General features: G+C 38.9%; 4 protein-coding genes across 6 annotated transcripts; all 4 read right to left on the bottom strand.

Annotated features, from left to right (window-relative positions):
- Positions 1-219: 219 nt before the first annotated feature.
- si:ch211-198p11.6 (uncharacterized) lies at positions 220-4,692 on the bottom strand. The gene is made up of 5 exons (XM_022199984.2): positions 4,505-4,692; positions 3,320-3,364; positions 3,117-3,227; positions 1,570-1,704; positions 220-1,485 (listed from the first exon to the last, which is right to left on the bottom strand). The coding sequence occupies exons 2-5, from the start codon at positions 3,323-3,325 to the stop codon at positions 1,399-1,401; spliced, it is 339 nt and encodes a 112-aa protein (XP_022055676.2). The 5' UTR covers positions 3,326-3,364; positions 4,505-4,692; the 3' UTR covers positions 220-1,398.
- A 684-nt stretch (positions 4,693-5,376) lies between these two features.
- On the bottom strand, positions 5,377-8,030 carry eif1 (eukaryotic translation initiation factor 1). The gene is made up of 4 exons (XM_022200017.2): positions 7,839-8,030; positions 6,960-7,123; positions 6,689-6,790; positions 5,377-6,594 (listed from the first exon to the last, which is right to left on the bottom strand). Exons 1-4 carry the CDS (start codon positions 7,867-7,869, stop codon positions 6,550-6,552), a joined length of 342 nt encoding a protein of 113 aa, XP_022055709.1. The 5' UTR covers positions 7,870-8,030; the 3' UTR covers positions 5,377-6,549.
- Positions 8,031-8,782: 752 nt separating this feature from the next.
- On the bottom strand, positions 8,783-10,138 carry LOC110955115 (GTPase IMAP family member 9-like). Its single transcript, XM_022199983.2, has one exon. The coding sequence runs from the start codon at positions 9,837-9,839 to the stop codon at positions 8,931-8,933; it is 909 nt and encodes a 302-aa protein (XP_022055675.1). The 5' UTR covers positions 9,840-10,138; the 3' UTR covers positions 8,783-8,930.
- A 2,899-nt stretch (positions 10,139-13,037) lies between these two features.
- srsf2b (serine and arginine rich splicing factor 2b) lies at positions 13,038-18,620 on the bottom strand. 3 transcript variants are annotated; one of them, XR_002595975.2, is made up of 4 exons: positions 18,010-18,620; positions 14,960-15,272; positions 13,785-13,845; positions 13,038-13,212 (listed from the first exon to the last, which is right to left on the bottom strand). XR_002595975.2 is itself a non-coding variant. In XM_022200010.2 (3 exons), the coding sequence occupies exons 1-2, from the start codon at positions 18,369-18,371 to the stop codon at positions 14,981-14,983; spliced, it is 654 nt and encodes a 217-aa protein (XP_022055702.1). In that variant the 5' UTR covers positions 18,372-18,620; the 3' UTR covers positions 13,038-13,845; positions 14,960-14,980. The 3 variants fall into 3 exon arrangements, 2 of the variants coding, with proteins under 2 accessions (XP_022055702.1, XP_022055703.1); XM_022200010.2 differs by having other exon boundaries at positions 13,038-13,845; XM_022200011.2 differs by having other exon boundaries at positions 13,038-13,845; positions 14,960-15,260.
- Between the last annotated feature and the right edge of the window lie 1,044 nt (positions 18,621-19,664).

Here is a 19,664-nt window from a genome sequence, read left to right as displayed (position 1 = left end):
ACTGAAGCTAATTAAACATATCAATTTCATTCAAGGTATGGCAGAAAAAAACATCCTGCAGGAGCTTTAACTGTGTTTAATTCAGATATAGTTTGGTTTTCTGTGTGTTTCTGTTATTCAGACTGTAAACATGGAGGATGGAACTCATTTAATCTGTAAAAAAATTCCTATTGATCCCAGTCTGTGGACAAAGTGGAGAAGAAAACAAGGACGCCTGAATTTGAAATATTTTTGAATTTAATAAAAACCTTATTTAAAAAAAATGATTGTATGAAACAACAGCACAAAGCTACTTTTTTCTGAACATTTAGGAATAAACAGTTGACCTTCTGGATTTTTATTTACAGAATATCAACACCAGATTCCAACAGTAAATCACTTTAACACATAAAAACATTTAATTACATCTTGCTGCCACAAATGTTTCTTAATCCGCCACTGAAAATAGTCCGTTTCCTTTCTGTTTGTAAAGGAGGAACTATTTCTGTTTCTGTGGCAGCTGAAATGAAAATGTAGATTGATTCTATGCCGACAGATCTGACCTGTTGTCCTCATTTACTTGTCACCAAACAATACTGTTTTCTTGTCTGAAAAAATACAAAAAAAAAATCAGCAAAAAAAAAATCGCAAAATTTCTTTAAATTTCAGGAAGAAAATTCCAATAATTCCTTAAAAGTTTCCCTTAAAAGTTTAATTTTTTTTAAAAAATCCCCCAAATTTGACAAGAAAATTCTTGCACGTTTTCAAAAAATGAGACAAATCTTACAAAAAATCTTAAAAATATCTAAAGTGATTACAGATATATCGGAAAAATTTCAAATGTTTTCTTAAGAACATTCACGAACAAAAACAACCAAAATCTGGCGAAATTCGTTGAATTTTGGTTGATTTTTTGTGAATGTTCTAAAGACAATATTACACATTTTACTGATGCATATGTAATCCTTTTAGATATTTTTAGGATTTCTTTTGGAAGATTTTTACTTATTTTTGAAGAATTTTCTTGTCAAATTTGGGAGATTTTCCCCCCCCAAAACTTTAAAGGGAAACTTTTAAGGAATTATTGGAATTTTCTTCCTTAAAGGTTTTGCAAATTTTCTGAAATTTGGGGAATTTTTTGTTGAATTTTTGAATTTTTTTCAGACAAGGGAACAATATTTTTTTGGTCCCATAAATGAAGAGAACAGTAGGGTTAAAAAGTCACAGAAGGTTTTAGCTGCAGAAAGTTGCTGGATCTTCATGCAGACCCTGAATCCTTGAGTGTAAACACAGATTCTCATCAGAACTGAAGGCACTTTGAAGGTGATCTGATGCTTCCTCTTGTTGATGGCAGCTGCAGACCTTCATGTCTCTGTAAACTCCACTGAATGCAAAGTCACGTTTGCGGTAAATCGTCCTCTACTTGATCCTGATCTCGAAGCAGAGACAGTTGCAGGATTCACACTCTGGAGGCTGACAGGTGCAGGCACAGTCCCACCGATCACACTGAGACAAAACACAACAGTTTAACCTTCATATCTGCAGCTTTCAGTCGGCGTCGTGTGGCCAAGCTGTCTGAGGTTCACTTACAGAAGGAGAAGAGCACGAAGGCAAGAGGGAGTCCACGGTCGGCAGCTTACAGTCGCACATCGCAGCAAATCTGAAGCACTGATCACAAATGGAGACGCTGGGACAGCAGTCGGTGCAATAAGAGGAGCAGCAGTCCTGTAAGGAGAGGAAACAGAAACAGGAAGAAGCTGGTTTAATTTGTGTTTACAGATACGACTTCTGAGCACAAACTGGTGAAGTCTGAGCAGAGGATAACCCTCGTGTCGCCCTGCTGGTCAAAACTGACCCGTTTTTAAGTTTGAAAATGTGAGAAAAAATATATATTTTCACAGTGAAACTTCTGATGTCCACATTTTCTACATTTTTGGGAAATCTTTGAACATTTTTTGGTGGAAAAAAAGAAAAGTTAAAAATGTTTCTTAAGAACATTCACAAAAAAATCAACCAAAATCCAGCAAAATTCGCTGGATTTTGATTGATTTTGTTTGTGAATGTTCTTAAAGAAAAGATTAGAAGTTTTACTGATATATGTCATCATTTTAGATATTTTTGAGATTTTTACTCATTTTTGAAAATATTTACAAGAATTTTCTTGTCACATTTGAGGGATTGTTTTAAATAAAACTTTTAAGGGAAACTTTTAAGCAATTATTGGAATTTACTTCTTGAAGGTTTTGCAAATTTTCAGAAATTTGGGGAATTTTTTGCTGAATTTTTGGATTTTTTCAGACAAGGAAACAATTTCGATCCTCTAAATGAGGACAACAGGAGGGTTAAACCAAAACTTAAAGGATCTCTGGTTATTTATTGGTTAATTAGTGGGGAAATAAGTAAAGTGTGGATAATTTGATGAATCTCTTTCTCCTGGTTGATTAACTGAGTTTGTTTCTTGTTGTAGATTTTGAAAATAACCGACAGTTAAACCATTTAACACATTAATTATTTGCATTTACTCACATTAGTTGAACTGTCAGCTAACATAAAACAATACAAAAAACTAACACAAAGTTAAAGGCAGATTTCTGCACTAATGAATATATTTGCAGCTCATTTCTGTTCTGGCTGATATATTTTCTCTGAAGTGGTAAAGACTGTGTTTTTAGCATCGTCTGTTAGTAGCAAAAACATCAGATTAACTCTGACATTTCTGATATTTTTAAGAGGAACATGCTTTTCTTTTCTTTTTTTGTTGTTTTCTGAGAAACACAGACTTTTCTGTGCTGTTGGACGAACACAGAAACCCAAAAAACAGTAACTTTTCATTTTAGCACAACTGTGTTTATGGCAATTATCATTTTTGCACTACTATATTTATATATTCCTTTCTAGGTGTACATTTCTGTATATATTGTGTCATTTATTTTTATTACTATTATTTTTTTCCTCCTTGTTCTTCTTTCTACTTTATGTCTGAACAAAAGAACTCAAAACTACTACATTAATAGGAAGACATGAAGAACGTTTATGAGATATGGTTTCTCTGTAGATTTAGTAAAATCTTTCCTTCACTGAGTGAAATGCATTCAGGTGAGACGTGGTGTGGAGCACATAAATGAAAGTGATCCAACCTTGAGGCAGTAACGGATCCACAGTCCGACCCCCAGAACCACCATGTACAGACTGACTGTGATCATCAGAACTGCAGGTAGAGGGATGGACAGCTGCCAGATGGACAGAACCTGCAGAACAGAACCATCATTATATGAAACATCCGTCAGCAGACGCTTGAGGGGACAGAAAATATAATATTACCACCATGATGGCTCCTCACCTCCATTGAGTCTTTGTGAAGATAAACCTTTAACCGTCACAGAACCTGATGGGAACAAACACAGTTTAAACTTGATTTATTAGACTTTAATCTTCTTCTTCTGTGGGTTTTGAAACAATATAAAAAAAAGCAGTTACACGTCTGGCCACACAGGCAAATGTTCGGCTTCACTTACACAAGTTTCTGTAGTTTAGAACTAAAGTGAAATTAGAACTTCATAAGTAAAGTATGAAAAAATGTGTTAAAACAACGCAAAATGTCGTTCATATTTTAGATTCCTCAACACTTGGAGTGGTTTCCTGTTAATAGAAAGTTATCTGGTGGAATTTATTTAATCTTATACAGACACCAGTTGGGCTGCGTTGAGGTGAAAACTACATTTATAATCTGGGACTGGTTTCAAGTCATTTTAAACTACTTTTGAATTATTTCAAGTCTAAATATAGAAATATTAAAAGAGGATAACATTGCCTTGTCAAACTTTCCACACATCAGATTCTACTGATCTTAGAGCCTCAAAAGTTGCATTTTAGTAGAAGTATGGATCCATCCACTTACAGGATCTTTATGGGGACACTATACCAGCCTGATTTGAAAATGATGCACTTTTTTTTTTCAATTTTCAAGGACCAATAATTATAAATGTGTCCTCTGTTGGATCCTTCAGTCATTCTGATCTGACAGAAATTATTCTGTCGCTGTCCTTACCAAGTTTCATGGCTGTGTGAGTTTTAATGTTGGACTTGTAAAACCTTAAATGGCTTCACTGGTCTTTACCTTCATCACTGTTGAACATTATTTTCATCATGATCTCAACCATGCTGAATTTGTTGCACATAAACAGAACTTGTCTCCATTTAAAGGTGCTAAATTACTGATTCTAAGACTGAAAAACAAACAGTTAAACATCACTATTATTACTGTTTTTTCTGAACATGTTTGTGTTTTATTCTGTATCTTAAAGCAAAGTTGTAGCTGTTAAAAACTGCATTGTGAAACGTACTGAAACTAATGTCGAATCTGTATTATTATAAACACTTTATAGTTAAAGAATGACTCTGACAGAGTGACTTAAAAATAAGAAAAAAAACAAGGGCAGTTTTATAGAACAGATGACGGCTACGTTGGGAGCCGTTGACCGTTAGCTAAAAGCTAACAGAGCTAACGGAGCTAACAGTCACTGACCGCTGCGCCGCTGAGTTTCTCCGGAGACTCAGTCTGAACTGGTACATCTGGAGGAAAACCACATTTTACATCTTCCATGCTGCAACGGAGGAGAAACTCGTTCGTAAAGCTGCTACTGAAAACAAACCAAAGCTAGCGGTATGGCGGCGGCTGCGTTACCATGGAGAAGGAAGGATCCCGAGAAGGAACGAAAAGCGCGAACGCGAAAACTAATTTCCTCCAACTGAAGTAAGAAACCTAGACATCTAAAGTAAAAATTCAGATCTTTTTGTGCCTGTAATTAGATATTAACATTTTTATTTTTTTTTATTATTACTATTATTGCTAAATTAAACAGCATCACTGTTGGAAGGTTGTTTGATATATTTTACAGGAAAAAATAAACCTTTGTTTCTCATCAAAACATACATATATAAACTTTTTCATTGGCTATTTACATTTTTGATGTTACAATGAGAATTGTATGGACATCCCTTTGGTGTATAGTGGTCAATGAATGTGACTAATCAAGAGTTGCTAATAATAATGCAATGTGACTAGAAACACAGATCACATAGACACCTGCACATCTGATTATTTCATGTTTGTTTCTATATTGCCTTGATTAGGATAAATTTAAAATAATGCAGACTGTTACAGATAAACTACCAATGTACTTGTGTATACATATTGCATTGGTCTGTGCAGTGTTTGGGAGAAGCTGTTTATGTAATCCAGCTGTTTAAAAATTAACAATTTATGATTCACTGTGTGTTCCTTCTTCACACTCAGCAATGTTCCAGTCCAAAGGTATGGAACAGAACAGAACATTTGCAAAGTTTGAGCTAAAATATTTCTGCAAACTGAAGTAAAAGCAGCCACACAGGACAAACTTATCAACCGCAGAAATTTTATTGAACCAAATGTGGAATTTGCAAAACAGACTCCATCACCTTCAGTCACAGTGACACAGTGTGACCTGGCCATGGCTTTGATTTTTACTGGAGAACTTCAGCATCTCTACATCTTAACTCGTGTTTATAAATTATTGCATTGCAGGAAATTAAAATATTCAAGTGTCCATAAACCACAGGTTTGGTACCAGATCTGTTGAGGGACCAAACCAGAAAGCTGGTCGAGCACCAGAGCAGGAAACTCGTCGCCGGCTAGTAAATCCCCAAAGAGGCTCGATTTTACTATCTAAGAATATTTAACAAGATAAGCTGAGCCAGAGAATACCAGCAGTTGAGGTCATTTCCCACCCTGGTGTCAATCTGTGAACTGATTCAGCCTTCATGTTACAGGCTTCGCTTCGACCGCCACCCAACGCTCATCAACTTTGATACTTGGATTGGTATCAAAAAGTGGTAAGAAAATGTATCAAACAGAAAGAGCAAAAAAAAAAACAAATCTGCTGGAGGAGTGGTGAAGGTGGTCAGTACTGACGGTTACTCTGCTCCGCTGGTGGAGTAAACAAAGGAGAACTCAGGCAGAACCAAAGGAGATACATAAGTCATGTTGGCAAACAAAACATCCTACATCCCTCCTGCAGTCTTCAAACTTCAGCAGTAAACACTGTAGTACACCTGAGACCCTCCTGCACACACCCAGCCCCCACCCCAGGACACCACTCCACTCCTTATATGGAGACTCATTGTTTTATTGAAACACCTTGAAGTACAAAACAAAAACGTTACATGAAACGGTGCCTCCGCAACATGGCACGAGACCTAAAATGAAAAAAATTTAAAAGGAAATAAACAAAGGGGACGAGGAAGGAGGAAGTGTGTGAGGGAGGGTCATCACCACTCATCCCTGATGTTGTGTGGAGCTGCAGTGGTGTGTCTTTGCGAGAGCGGGCCTACCCCCTGGTGTCGTAGCGGGGCGGTGGTGTTACAGAGTCCCATGTTTGTCAGAGGTAATTCACGTGTTAGCTAATAGGAGCTGGTGGGGTTGCAAGGGGAGAGGGGGGAGGAAGAGCAACAGCAGCACATAGGATAAGGGGAAGAGAGGGGGATGGGGGAGTTTAATGGCCTTCCAGGAGGGGAGAGGGCTGCAAGAAGCTTCTAGAAGCCGTGGACTTTGAGCTGCTCCTCCTTGGCCAAGTCAATCTGCAAAGAAACAACAAATTAGTGACTGAAAACAACCTCTGGCATTCACAAGCCAGACAATATGGTGAAGTACAGGAATGTCAAATAAACTCACCTCAATGAGGAACTGGCAGATATTCTTGCGCTGGTCTCCCTGCAGCTGGATCACTTCACCGTACTCTGGGTGCTCAATCACTGTCCCATTGCAGGCAAACTTCTGTTGGGGTCACAAAGAGCAAAACACTGAGTCACAAGGACACACAGCAGCCTGCATTATTATCTGATGAAAGCTGGCAGCCTGCCACAAAGCAGCAGCACCGACGGAGATGCTGCTGAGGAGAAAACAGGGCGCTGCTGAGGGCTGAGACCCCACCCCGGGCTCCTACCTTCTTGAAAGCCTTGACTAGCTTCTTCTTGTCATAGTCGGCGGAGATGCCCTGGACAGTAGTGAGGGTCTTCCTGCCGTTCCGCTGTTGGATTCTTATGTGGATGTAGTCCTCTGTCCCGGCTGGGAGGCGGTCATCACCCTTAGTTGCATCAGCAAAGGGGTCTGAAGGGGCAGAAACAGAGTTGGAAAAAACTTCAACAACAGAGATGCAACTCACTTTCACACAGGTCACCTAATCTGTACTATAAAGATATTTCACATAATTGAGGGACATACTTTGTCCCCTTCATCCTACAATCTGCCAAATGAGCTCCTGTGTTTTCATTCGAAGGGTCATATTTCAGATGTCGCAGATGCTAAATATACAGCTTAACAGCCCAGTGTGGCAGCGTTCGTTAGCATCCGCTAAGCGGCACCTTTAGCCAGCAGTAGCGGAATAACAGCAGAGTCATGGCATGGTAACTTTCACTGCCTCGTTCAAACTGTCCTGTAAACTGTAGCTGAGCGGAATAAATGTGTTGTAGACTACTTCTAGCAGCATGACTCCGCTGGATCCTCACCAGCGCCGACTGGTTTCAATAATAAGCTAACTCCTAAGTTTAAAAAAAAATGTGGGCCTAATGGCGGCCGTTACAACGTTAGCAGAGGCCCGCTAATCGACTGAAACCACAGAGTCCAGATAGTTACATTAAAAACACAGACAATCTAACTTAGAGTTTACCATTTATGTCACACTTTAAATAACAAAAAGTGTAATAAACACCAAAAACAGCTTCACAGCCAATAAACCCTCGACGAAAGTTAACAGCTTAGCCCGGCTAGCTGTCGCCCTTCCCCCACCTTGTGTCCCGGTTCAGCTCGATGAAAAACCACTCACCATAACGTTGGAGGTTCTGGATACCGGACATACGATAAGATTTGCTTTCCTTTCGGATAATAACTTGGTTAGCGAGCGGTTCGTCGGCTAACTTGGACTGTTCTATTGTCGTTTCGGGGTTGTGCCTCTTCACGGGAGCGACGCTCGACTCAGCTTAGTCAGCTTCTCACAAAATGGAGCCTGTCGAGCTCGTACGTCTGCAAAACGAGCCCTTATAGCCCCGCCCCGAACCCTACGTCGGCACGTCGCTGACGCAGGACGCCACCGGAAGCCACGCCTAAATTTTACTGGAAGGGTGATGTCACTTTGCGAGAATTTAGTCATCCTTGCAACAGGAAAATTACCAAAACATATAAAAACACTTGAATATTTGATAAAAATTGATGATGATTATAATATTTAACGTTAAAGAAACAACACAGATCAATAAAAACCTCAGACCACTTCAGCGTATTGATTTCTTTTTACCCAAAATTATCCAACAAAATGTGTCACAAAATTCCTTGCACCTGTATATATTTAAAAATGTTGTTGAAAGTCTCCCCACTTCTATGCACCTTTCATATTATCATCATGTGGAAATGATTTTTTTTCTCTAAGAATTTCATATATGCTGAGAGATCAATATTAGAGCGCTGTTTTCTTGTAGAATTAAATATTCAATTTTAATTTCACTTACCATATTTGAAAGAAAACTGATGCATCTTAAGGACAAAGTTAGTGTAGATAAAGAAGCAGCTGATTCTGGGGAGGTCAGGGGGAACTTTTTCAGACTTATTTGATTTTATATGAAACGACTCAGATGATGCTTTTACCTGTTGAACACATTTTAAGTCATTCTGAACGTTTTTTGTTGTTGTTGTTTTGGACAAGTTTTGTGTCATTTTGGGCTAGTTTTGCCTTGTTATGGTCAAACTTTGGGTTATTTTGAACAAAAAACGTCATTTTGAATTTTTTTTTTTTTTTTTGCATTTCAGAGGGCTTGTAAATGAAAATATTCATATTATGAAGGTAAAACTTCGTTAAACACACGAAGGTTACTGTAGATAAAGAATCAGCTGAAAATTGTTTCTCTACTCTGGTTGATTTTATTCACTGGATGACACACATCTTCTCGTTCTTCAGAGTCTGAATTCCTCCCACAAATAATCCGATCCCCAACCCCACTAAAGCTCCCAGTGGACCCAGTGACATTCCGATTGAAGCCCCGAGAGTGATGGCGTTGATGAAGGCGTTGTCCTTCTCTGCCTGTTTTCTGGCCTCTTCGGGCTTCATGTCGGGGTTCTCCTCCAGGAGCTGCTGCTGCTTCTCCCTGATGGCCTTCTCAGTCTCCTGCAGCAGCTCGTTGGTGTAATATCGGCCTCCGTTCTTCTGCACCAGAGTGTTGATCTTCTTCAACAGCTCTCCCACTTGACTCCGGTCCTTGGACTTGTTGTTGAAGACGTGGTACGTCCCTCCACATTGACCGATGAAGTCCTGCAGAGCTTTGTTGTCGCCGATCAGCTCCTCCACGGAGACATCTTCGTCCTCCAGATCGTCTCCACGGGTGAACAGGGCCATGGTGTATTCTGCTGCCTTCTCCCCAAACAGCTCCTGGATGAGTTTCACCGTTTGCTGCTCTTCTGCGGTGAACCTTCCCGGCTGGATCACCACCAGGAACACATGAGGACCAGGAGCAACGAAGGAGATGCACTTAGCGATCTCCATCTTCACGTCGTCATGAGTTCTTCCGGTGTCGAAAAGACCTGGAGTGTCGACCACGGCCAGCGTCTGACCTCCGAACTCTGTGGCCTCCTTCTGACACTCGGCCGTCAGAGAACAGGTGGAAGACGTGGATTTGAACTCCTTCCTTCCTAAGATGGTGTTTCCTGTGGCGCTCTTCCCAGCTCCAGTTTTACCGACCAGCACCACCCTGAGGTGAGCTTCCTGTTCACCTGTGGAGGACAAAGCACCTGCATGACTGAAGCTGCAAAGACGAAACTGATTCATAACTTTCGTCATTTTATCTCCACCAGCAGCTCTGTGAAAATAACGGTGACATCGAGAAGAAACAAACTTCAAACTGGGAGAGAAAACGAGCTAACTACAAGAAAAAAATTGCCCAAAATATAAAAAATGTGCAAAATAATAAAAAAATGTTCAAAACAATTCAGATTTTTTGTCCAAGATGACTCAAAAATCACACAAAATAGTGCACAAGTGTCTAAAATGAGCAAAAAAATATCCAACACGACAAGAAATTGGTCAACAATATTCAAACAATAAAAAGATCCAACAAGGCTAATTTTGGACCATGTTTGTTTTTGGAAAAGTAAATGTTTTCATCCGTTTTGGGCGAATTTTATTTCATTTGGACAAAATTTGAATCATTATCCAGTTTGCAAAAATTCTAAATAAATTCTTTATGTTTTTAATTTTTTGGACAAATATGGAGCCATTGTGGAAAAATGTTTGTCCAACATTTCTTTACATGTGTACTGAATGAAAAAAAAATCCAAAACAATTCAGATTTTGTCCTGAATGATTCAAAAATCAGCCAAAATGTAAAACAGAAACATCCATAATGCCACAAAAGTCATTAGAAAACTCACCCAAAATGTCCAAAATTACTCAGAATTTGTCCAAAATGACAAAAAAAAATCTCAAAAACGACCAAAACAGATGCCCCAGATTTGTGCAGAATAATTCATAAATCCCCCAAAGTGATAAAAATCTCCACAATGACAGAGAAATCATCCAAACAACTAAAAATTTGTCCAACAACACTAAAAAATCTTCATCACAAAAATTTAACAAAAAAAACCCCAACATTTCAAAATCACAAAAAATCCAAAAATAAATTTTAATTTGTCAAAAATAACTTTGAAAAAGAGAAAGAAAAAATTAAATAATTCCAAAATGACCAACAAAATTTAAAACATACTCAAGAAATATTCACAAATGTCATCAGTTGAAAAAAATCTCAGAAAGTCCAAAATATTAAAATTTGAAAAAGACGTAGAATCAAAAAAAAAAAGTCTAAATGTGTCCTTAATAATTATTAAATGAAATAAACCATGAAAACTAAAAAACTCAGACTTGGAATCCGTCCAAACTGATGCTGATATTCAGGCCGAGCAGCTTCCAGGAAACAGCTGAAATGAAGCCAGAAACTTTGCAGGTTCAATCCCATGTTACTTTAAACATTTACACTTTTTTAAAGTTGATCGATTGCTGATTTTCATCCGCAACCAAACAGTGACCTTTTAACAGTGAATGAAGAAGTTTTTCAGTCTGGATCACAGAGAACAGAGAAAATCAGCTGCAGATTCTTCAGCAGCTTAAACTGGATGATCAGGATTCCTGCAGAGATTCACCAGCAGCAGTGAAATTCACTCACAGCTGCTCCAATCAAGACCATAAACTCACTTTATTCTAGACTTTTAGATTGTTTCAGATCAGTTGCCACGGAGTTCAGCAGTGAAAGAAACATAATCAGTTCTTTTCTGTTCATAACACGATTCCCATCAGAGCAGCAAATTATTAGTATGATTCAGAGAAAGTCAACAGCTCCAGTGACATAAATAATAAAACCTAGAGTCCAGTTTAACCCTCCTGCTGTCTTCATTTATGGGCACCAAAAAATATTGTTTCCTTGTCTGAAAAAAAATTGAAAAATTAAGCAAAAAAATTCTGAAAATTTCTTAAAATTTGCAAAACTTTCAGGAAGAAAATTCCAATAATTCCTTAAAAGTTTCCCTTCAATGTTTTTTTTTTAAATGTCACCCAAATTCGGCAAGAAAATTCTTGTAAATATTTTCATAAAATGAATACAAATCTTCCTAAAAAATCCTAAAAATATCTAAAGTGATTACATATATATCAGTGAAACTTCTAATATATTCTTTAAGAACATTCACATAAAAATCAACCAAAATCCAGCAAATTTCACTGGATTTTTAACACTTTTTTTCCCACCAAAAAAGTTCAGATTTTCCAAACATGTTGAAAATGTGGACATCAGACGTTTGACTGTGAAAATACTTCCTTTTTTCCACATTTTCAAACTTTAAACCAGGTCAATGTTGACCTCCATGACGACACGAGGGTAAAAAGAAGTTCTTACTCTGAGTGTCTCCGTCCATGATCGTCGTCTCTGCGCTCTGAGGAGTGAAGTCAGTTCCAGCCGGCTGCTTCAGTCTCCTCCCCGTCAACATGTGACGTCCTGGAAGTTCAGAAATCTCACCGGTTTTGTTTCAAATTAACTTCCTGTTATCAAACTAGAACCAAGTGGGACCAAAATGACAAAAAAAATATCCTAAACTAGTTGGAGAGTATATTGGACACATTCTGATTAATGGACAGATTGAAGGTATTTGGTTTATTTTCAAGTCTTTTTAAGACAAATTTTATGGTATTCAGACAACATTTTACAGTTTTGCAAAAATTCTGTGTAATTTCAGACAGACTTTGGACCATTTTTAAGTTTCGGGGGAAAAAGAATGTGTTGTTTTGGAGCATCTGTGAGTTGTTATTGCTACATTTCAATTTTTTTTTCCATCCAGTTTTGCAAAAATTCTGAATTTGGTTTCATCTCCGAGTTTTAGGAAAGAATTTATCTTTTTTGTTATTGTTTTAGAGCATCTGTGAGTTGTGTTTGCCCTATTTCAAATTGGAAATGTTGAATTTTGGATCATTTTGGAGAAATTTGAATTGAATTGTGCATGTCGCTTGTGTTTTTTGACCAATTTTGAGTAACTTTGAAGCCTTTTTGAGGGTGCCAATATTACAGGCTACAGATTCATGGCAAGAATCACAAGATGAGGTTGAATTTTTTGCAATTGCGTCAAAAAAATGGCACAAACCTGCTCAAAATTAGTCCAAAGATGACCTGAACTGTGTCTAAAAGGATGACAAATTTGTCCACTGACTCAAATTTATCATAAAATGGCAGAAATGAAGAAATATTAGGCCTTAAAAATGGAAAAAAGAGAATCCAATCTTGAGCTATTTAGATAAATGTTGACATGGATCCAATCATGTTTTTGTTTTAAGGGTGAAAATATAAAAATTGTCAGGTCTGAAACATGAAATCCTCAAAATTCAGACAAAATATTTCACCAACTTTAGTTTAAAATAATAAAAAACAACACTGTGACTTGATTAAACACCCACATGTTCTTAGAAATAGCACAATCCCAGCCACAGAATAAGAGACGGTTTTAGACAAAAACATCAAATCTTTATTAAAGTCACATTAGTTCACTGTAAAGCAAAGACAGGAGCACATTTTATTTTGTAAACGGGTGAAACCGTAGCGACCGTAGCACTGTAGTCACAGCAGCATTCTGGAGAAACAGCTAACCAGCAAAACTCAACTGCTACACAACTGCGTCTAGTGCACAAAAAAAACACACACACAAGCAAAGTTAGCGTGAAAAAAAAACAACACCCAAACAAAAATCACAGAAAGCAAAATCGAGTTAGTGACGTTCTGTAAAATTCAGCATTTTCCTGCCTGACGGAGACCCTGAGCTGCAGCAACGACACGCTGAAGAAGGAAATTAAACAAAGAAATGAAACAGAAGCGACCTTTCTTTCTGTTCACTCCGTTTTATGTCACTTTGGTGCTTTCTTTTAAAACTCCAGAGCAGAAATTGAATAAAAAGAAAGTGATTTGTTGATGAAATACGCTTAAAATGTGCTTTTACATGAAGTAAGGCCTGCATGAAGATTTTTCCCCATTAAAGATTCCATTTCTGCAGCTGGATTTTAGTGATAAATACAGTTACGACATCCAAATAAAGAGGGTTTAACCTGAACGTATGATCATGAAATAAAAGTGAAGCCGTAGTGTTTGAATCCAAACACTCAGTAAAGCAGGAACGGGTTATAAAAAGCTGATAAAATGACATTTGTGAAACCAAAAACAGACTTTCTGAGGCCAAATGAAGACACAATAACCACCTTTTGGAGCTGGACGCCGGTTCTCGTGTTGGATCCAGTCTGGAAGCTCTCAGGTCTTCAGCTGAAACGGTCAAAAACACGCCGACGTTAAACGAACATTTCAACAAAACGCTCTGCAGAAGTTCAGCAAATCTATAAAACCTGGAAGTCAACCTGGAGCAGAACAGAACATCTAAGAGTTTATAGAACTAAACTGATTTTATTCTACATGTCAGGAGACATTTAATCACCAGTGAAGACACATTTTTAGTTTTCATGTGGACAAACTAAGTACTTTTGGACACGTTTTGTCCTTCAGGCAAAGTTTTGTTATTTGAGATAAATTTCGATTCACTTCAGACAAATTTTGAACCACTGCAAACTATTTTAGTTACTACTTTTTGATATATTTTTAGTTATTTCAACACATTTTTAAGCACTCTGGCCATATTTTGGGTTTTTTTTGAGTGCTTTAAAACAGGTTTTTCTACTTTGAACCAAATTTTGAGCAACTGAACAGTTTTTACTATCGTCACCCTGGAAAAAGCATTGTTGTTTTGTTATATTTTTTAGTTCTTCCTGTTTTTTTTGTTTTTTTAACAAACTTTGAGTCCTTTCTATTTTTTACCAATTGGACAAATCTTGAATCCTTGTGGACAAAATGTAGTTATTCTGTTCAAATGTTTGAACGGATCAGCTTGCAGTGTGGAAAAGGACACAGCTTGTGGGGCACAAAGGGACTTATTCTGTATATTTATAGATATTGCCTCGTAGCTAGAAGACTTGATACTTGTAAATGGTCTGTATTTATATAGCGCTTTACTAAACCTGCAAGGTACTGAAAGCGCTTTACATGATACGTCACATTCACACACCGATGGCAGAAGCTGCCATGCAAGGCGCTAACCACGACCCATCAGGAGCAATTAGGGGCTCGGTGTCTTGCTCAGGGACACCTCGACATGAGCACGACGGGCCGAGGATCGAACCGGTAACCCTTCGGTTGCAAGACGGCCACTCTACCCACTGATCCATGCCACCCCAATTGTAAGATAGGCAGGAGCTGTTTTCATTCTGGTTTTGAATGCAAGTGTCAGAGTTTTGAATTTTACATTTTCATGACCACCTCCCTCCCTGATGCGAACAGGTTTTAATACCAAATACAAGCTAATAAAACGCATCTTGTCCAGCCTCACCTGTTGCTGCTGAGCTGAGCACTACGAGGATTCACCTCCGTTTTCTGCAGCCAACTTGGGCTGACTCTTAGACCTGGACCTGGAACCCCTTCTGGAGGAAGGGGTGCGGCTTCTGGACCGGGACCTGGACTTGGACCTGGACCGAGATCTGGAGCGGGAATGGGCCTTGGTCTTCTTGTTCCTGGGGGAGCGGGACTTGGACCTGGAGTAGGACCGGGACCTGGACCTGCTGTAGCGGGAACGGCTTCGGGACCGGGAGCGACTCCGGCTGCGAGACCGGCTGCGTCTCCGGTGTTTGGGGCTGAGGGAAGAGCTGCATACATTCAGTTCAGTTACGGTCTGTGATGTGAGAACAGCTGGAACTACATGGAGGAAACACGACCTGGAGCTTCATCAGCACCAAACATCTACATTATGAACAACAAACAAAAATAAACTGAGACTACTGAGACAGATATTGCAATTTGGTCATTATAGCAGCTCCCTTCTCCTGAATACATAAAAATTGTGCTGATTGTTGCTGCTGTCTATATCAAACATACATGTCCCTTTATTTTTTCTATTTTTAACACATAGTACATTCAAAACAACAATGTGCTTTACAGTAAAAAAAGATTACGACTGGTGGTAAGAATTAAGTTAAGTTGAAATACGACAGTTACGACCATAAAGTGTTATTTCTGCTGAGATTTTACCTCAGTATTTTACATAGTAAGGATTAAGCACTTACACGTTTTATCTAAAAATACTACTGTAGCTTACAATAATCCATACTGAGGCTGAAATCAAACCGTGGCCGTTTCTCAACATGTGGACTCGTGAAATGTCATCAGTCTGAGACCAAGTACTGTTCTAATTCAAAGAACACATCTGACTGAGAACGGAAGTAACACCCGGAAATGTTCTAGCTCCGCCCACATTTATCGAGACTACATCGGACCAGACTTGTGTGGATGCGGCCAAATAACCCATAATGCATTTCGCCTCGACCAGCAGTCAAAGGCCGAGGAGGAAACTTTCAGAGGCAACAGAAGTTTTTTTGGGGGGAATACTACCGTTATTATGATACAAAACGTAGTTTTCAGATTATTTCAGACGAGAAAGTAGTTGTGTAAACGTCAAACATGTGGTCATTTTATCCAGAAAAAGCCTGATTAAAAATTTACTCCAACCGTTTTGGAGACGTGAGCGTCCAGGTTAAACGGCAATGAGCGGCCGGTCAGCCTCAATGTAGCCGAAGAGCAGCCTGATGTCAGCAAGACTTTTTGAAACCTGCCGCTGGCTCTGACGGTTCTATAGTGGTTAAACAGGGATATAAGCAGTTTTACGTTTATCTAAAGGTCACACTTTGGGCTCATGGTGTATTTTTTCATTATTATTCAGAGAAAAATGGGCTTCAAAGAAGTTAAAGTTAATATTCATAACATCATATTGTTAATCTCTACTTGATCGCTGACTGTGTGTTTCTTAATTGTTGTCTTGTCTTCATTACCTGTAGAACAACTTTGTTCTATTCTTATGACTGTTACTGTGCATTAAAAATAACATTTAAGCAATATTTTAGACCAGGGACATCTGGAGAAACCCAGATCCTCCCTGACTGCTGGGAGACTCCACAGACAGAACATCAGCAGCTCATCTTCAGCATCTGGACCAGCAGGATGCTGTTCATGGAAACTGAAGGAGATTGAATGCTGAAATGCATTTAAGCATTTTGCAGTTAAGTATTATTAAACTGTGTTAATAAACATGAATTGAATTGTTGAAGCTAGGAGTAAATTTTGCCCTAATCAGACCTGTTTGATCAGATGCTGCTGATGTTTGAGCAGGTTTCTGTTTTATTACCTGACAGAAGAAGAGCTCACCTGTATTCAGGTTCTGAGTACAGCAGCTGACATGAAATATTCTCTCATTAATCAGTGATGATGTTCAGCATCCAGAAGTCCTGGTGATCACATTAAAGTGATGTTTGTGTATCTGTCAGACTATAAACTTCTGGATGTTGGAGGACAAACATCAGGTACATATGTAGAATGTAGACTAATGTATTTTATTAATGTTAATAATAAAAGTATAAACCATCCACCCCTTTTATGAGGTGTCCTCGTGAAGGTTTAATATTTTTCAGAAATCAGTTTCTGAAAAGTTTTTGTGGAACCACTGATAGAACTGAGAATGAGACAGTTCAGTTCATCACAGACTACAGCTGTCAATAAATCAGCAGCTCTAAAACATAAAGAGATTTATGACAACCTTACAAACCTGAATATATACACAGTAACAGTATAATATTAAACGTGAACATGAAGGGCTGTGTTATATCTGCTCCATTTCGTTGTTTTTCAAGGTAAAAATAACCGGAGCAGATGAACCGAGGCGGTACACTGGCGCTCCCAATTAAAATTGCTCTTTAGTCTCGATGCGCTCTCGCCAAGTATGCGAGTACGGACTTGCGTACTTCAAATTGAAAAACGGCCACAGGCTTCGCTTATCCCTTCCGAATGCACTGCGAGAAATAGAGACGTCCTGGAGTAATTCACAAATTACCAAAGGTCCCCAGGTAGGACTAATCCCGTGCGAATGGGGCTTAAGTGCTCGAATCATTCAGTGGAGTCTGGTGTCCACATAACTACGTGCTTTTTAACTATCACTGGACTCAAAAGTGAATTTTACTTATAAAATGTACACGTTTATTATTATTATTATTATCTTATCTGAGCCGAATTACAAAGCGGATCTTTTTGGTTTGTAAAAACACCTATATTTTGCTCTGTGAGGGATGTGTTGGCTCAGTTTGACAAGGCATCCCCAAACACTCGAATTTGTCAACGGAGTCTGGTGTCATCAAGACTAAAAGCTTTGTTGTAGAAATTTAGACATTTAGTTTATTATACTTGTATTTGAGCCGAGTTATACAGTGGATCTTACTGGTTTGTAAAAACACTTATATGTTGTTCTGTGAGTGATGTGTTGGGTCAGTGGGCCAAGACCTCTCTAAACACTCGAATTATTGAATGGAGTCTGGTGACTTCAAGACTAAACGCTCCTACCTTCTGCTTCGGCGTCCGTGGCCGCTGTACTTCCGGGCGGATCCTCCTCGTCGTCCTCCACCGTAGTGAGAGTCTGGCGGTCTGCCGTACCGGGCCATCTGGACCCGCAGCTCCCGGCCGTCCATCACCGCTCCGTCCATGGCGTCCATCGCGTCCTCGGCGTCCCGTTTGTCGTGGAACCGAACGAACGCGAAGCCCCGGCTCTCTTTCGTGTAGCGGTCTCGGGGAATGTAGACGTCCCCCACCCGGCCGTACTTCTCGAACACCCGGCGGAGGGTTTCGGGCGATGTTCGATACGTCAGGTTGTCCACTTTGAGGGAAGTCATGCCGTCGACGTTCGGCGGAGGCCTACCGTAATTCATGGCGGTGAAAGCAGCGAGGCCTCCACGAAACAGTTGAGAAACGAGCGTCGAAGACGAGCACGTATGTTTACAAAGTCCACGAAAACACAAAAGTGTGTTGTAAATCGAATTACATCGCCTGTGTACAGTCTGAAGCCCTACGAATTTAAAGTAAGCTACTTTTTCCCCAACATAATTCCGTCCGAGCCACTTCCAACTGCCCCGAACCGCCGAGTCTAACTTCTTCTTCTTCTACTACTTTACAAAGAGGTGGTGTCCAGTTACGGCATCGGCGCCATCTTGTGGAGGTAAATAGATTCTCAAAAAGAACAACATGCAAGCAAATATATTTTTTTCGTTATGAAAATTATTATTTAATAACCAATAATGGCATGCTGGTGCGTTTACTAGATTTTTGTTACGTTTTCTGTTTAATTTTTGACTAGAGGTTGTGCCTTTGTCTCCTTTGGAGTGTAGCCGGTTTTAGCAATTAACTGCATCTTGTGGAGTTAATTTGATTCTCAGAATGAACCACATCTTTAAAGAGGCAAGCGGTAATGGGCATTTATGACATAATGACTAGTTCAAGAGATTTAGGTATTTTGTTGTTAAATTTTTCATCATAAGTCAGTGTCAATGATTTGCAGCATTCATACCATATTTAAGTTAATTCTCAAAATAACCAAGCAAAAAAACGGAATTATTGTTATTTCTGTCAAATATACAAATAGGATGCTGTGTATGTACCATATAGTCGTTTTAAAGGATCATTCTGGTTTATTTCAGCTTGCTATGTCTCCCATTAATGTGCCTGTTGTGTCCATATAATTCATGCTAAACTCACACTCTCTATCTCATTTTCAGGGAAGTGAGGAATGGCACAAGCAGTGTATATTGGGACAAAGAGCTGGGGTTCCAGTCATTCAGAGATTTTCTCAGTCAACAGATTCCACTCTTTGCAGCAACAGTTTTCCTGCTCAGTTGGTAGCAGTGCAGTGAGTACAGGACCACCACCAGGTTTCACAAGTATGCAAGTTTTCAGGACATAAAGTAAATGCAACATCACAGTAAAGAAAAATTGTAGTTTATTTTACACAAACGACAATTTCAACATAAATGGATGCAAATTGGTGCATAGAAATCACCAAAATGCAGGAAATAATGTTTTAAAAAATTATTTAAAAATATAATCATCTGTTAAAGCAAAACAAATATATTAAAAAGTGTTTTTTGAGCAAACATTAAGGGCATTCATTTACACTGAGCTACATTAGCTCTCTGATTATATGAGGTAAACAATATTTGTGAGACCTT

The sequence above is a fragment of the Acanthochromis polyacanthus genome, chromosome 21 (genome assembly GCF_021347895.1).
Source record: "Acanthochromis polyacanthus isolate Apoly-LR-REF ecotype Palm Island chromosome 21, KAUST_Apoly_ChrSc, whole genome shotgun sequence".
Lineage (NCBI taxonomy): Eukaryota > Metazoa > Chordata > Actinopteri > Pomacentridae > Acanthochromis > Acanthochromis polyacanthus.
This window is presented reverse-complemented; position numbering and strand designations above follow the sequence as displayed.